This window comes from Podarcis erhardii, assembly GCF_964252035.2.
Source record: "Podarcis erhardii genome assembly, chromosome: 1".
Taxonomy (NCBI): Eukaryota; Metazoa; Chordata; class Lepidosauria; order Squamata; family Lacertidae; genus Podarcis; species Podarcis erhardii.
Window position 1 is genome coordinate 84,615,684 of NC_138497.1, and position 2,014 is coordinate 84,617,697.

The 2,014-nt window shown below is 39.9% G+C and overlaps 1 protein-coding gene across 1 annotated transcript; it reads left to right on the forward strand.

The window, feature by feature from the left end:
- Nucleotides 1–235: 235 nt before the first annotated feature.
- LOC309350912 (olfactory receptor 5AR1-like) lies at nt 236–1,171 on the forward strand (the record flags this gene model as incomplete). The annotated part of the gene is made up of 1 exon (XM_081878169.1): nt 236–1,171. The coding sequence occupies one exon, from the start codon at nt 236–238 to the stop codon at nt 1,169–1,171; it is 936 nt and encodes a 311-aa protein (XP_081734295.1).
- Nucleotides 1,172–2,014: the final 843 nt, after the last annotated feature.

The window sequence follows — 2,014 nt, forward strand, 5'->3', positions numbered from 1 at the left end:
AGGGAATTTTGCCACTAATTCCAATTGAGTGTGTAAATAGCAGCTCCTGTAATTCAAGAATGGAGGTAACTGGACTCCAACTCCCATTATCTCTGACTATTGGCTCTGCTGGCTAGTGCTGATGGAAGGCCACAGGAATCTTGTAGTGCTGGTTTATTTTATTTTTAAGGAAGCCTGGTAGCCATCCAGGTTCAACTACCATGTTATTTTTAATTCTCTTGCAGAGCAACACAGAATGAAGCAAAATGAAAGCACTGTAACAGAATTCATCCTTGCAGGATTCATGGTCCACCCTGACCTCCAAATCCCACTCTTCTTGTTGTTCCTTATAATCTATGTAGCCACAATAATAGGCAACCTTGGGATAATCATAGTGACCAGTGTGGATGCCCAGCTCCAGACACCAATGTACTTTTTCCTAAGAAACCTCTCCATTATCGATATTGGTTATTCAACTGCCATTGCCCCCAAGATGCTGACAACATTTTTGGCAGAGAAGACAACCATTTCCTTCAAGGGATGCGCAGTGCAATTCTTCTTCTTTGCCGTCTTCATAACCACAGAAGGTTGCCTTCTTGCAGTGATGGCGTATGATCGCTTCACAGCCATCTGCAATCCACTGCTCTATTTTGCTATTATGTCAAGGAAGCATTGTACTATATTGGTGGTGGTTACATATGCTTGTGGACTTACAAGTTCAATTCTCCAGACTTCTTTTATTTTTACTTTGTCCTTCTGCAGTTCAAATATCATTAATCATTTTTTCTGTGATGTTCCCCCAATACTTAAGTTGTCCTGTTCAGACACCCATGTCGCTCACACTGTGAATTTCCTTTTATCCACTATAATTGCACTGACAACTTTTCTCATTGTCTTGGTCTCTTACATCGCTATTCTTTTTGCCATCCTGAGGATCAGCTCTGCTCAGGGCAGATACAAAGCCTTCTCCACCTGTGCTTCCCACTTGATCACAGTCATTATCTTCTATGGAACCATCTTCTTCATGTATATACGTCCTGGTTCTACTTTTTCAATAGATCAGGATAAAATAGTTTCTGTGTTCTATAGTCTTATGATCTCCTTCCTTAACCCACTTATCTATAGCCTGAGGAACAAAGATGTGAAAGACGCTTTGGGTAGGACCATAGAGAAGGCAACATTCTTCAAGTAAAAATGACATTTTCTTTACACTAAAGAAAGATATAACAAGGTTTAGTGTGTACATAAGCTAGCCGAATGCTTTCTAACATGATGGCCAGGTTATCAAGCTACTGTGTAGAAGTAAGGTATAGTGCCTTTTGCAATTGATATATTTCATTTTAAGGGTATATTTTAGGACATGCCCTACCAATGAATCCAGTAACAGGGCTTTTAGGCTCCATAAGGGCCATATTCTGTCAGATGATAGAGAAATTATTAGACACCAACTATTGCTTGATTGACAATTTGTTAGCATTAGAGGAAACAAATCACAAACATTTGGCAGAATGTTCAGGTGGTTGACCTGATGAACATTAGAAGATTAAGAGAAGATAGACAGGCAGAATCCTCTTATTATTTGCTGGAGTAACAAAATTTAGGAGACTGTGGAACCACAAATTGTATTGTGAGCTTTATAAAAATGTTATGATTTCTTATCTTCATGCTGTTTTTTACTGTATTTCTTGTTTCTTTGTAAAATAAGCTGAATATTGTGCAATTACTTATTTCTGCTTTCTATCTATCAAAGGATGCATAATGTACTGGGCACAGATGTTCTGGGTCATTGATCAACTCCTCTTTGGGAAACATCAGATGATGCATTGCCTCGATTGCTTTCTTTAGAATCACAAAACAGTGGGGATATGCAAGGCTGGCATGGGAGGAGTGAGAAACTGACCCTGTGTTATGGACCTCTGATACTCCAGTAAGGTTCCTCCTGGAATCTTACTGGGTCATGATCCAAATTGGTGAGGGTTGAGACCACTGCTTCCTCTGTCCTGAGAGTCTCAACTGCCCTGCCATCTCCAACCCA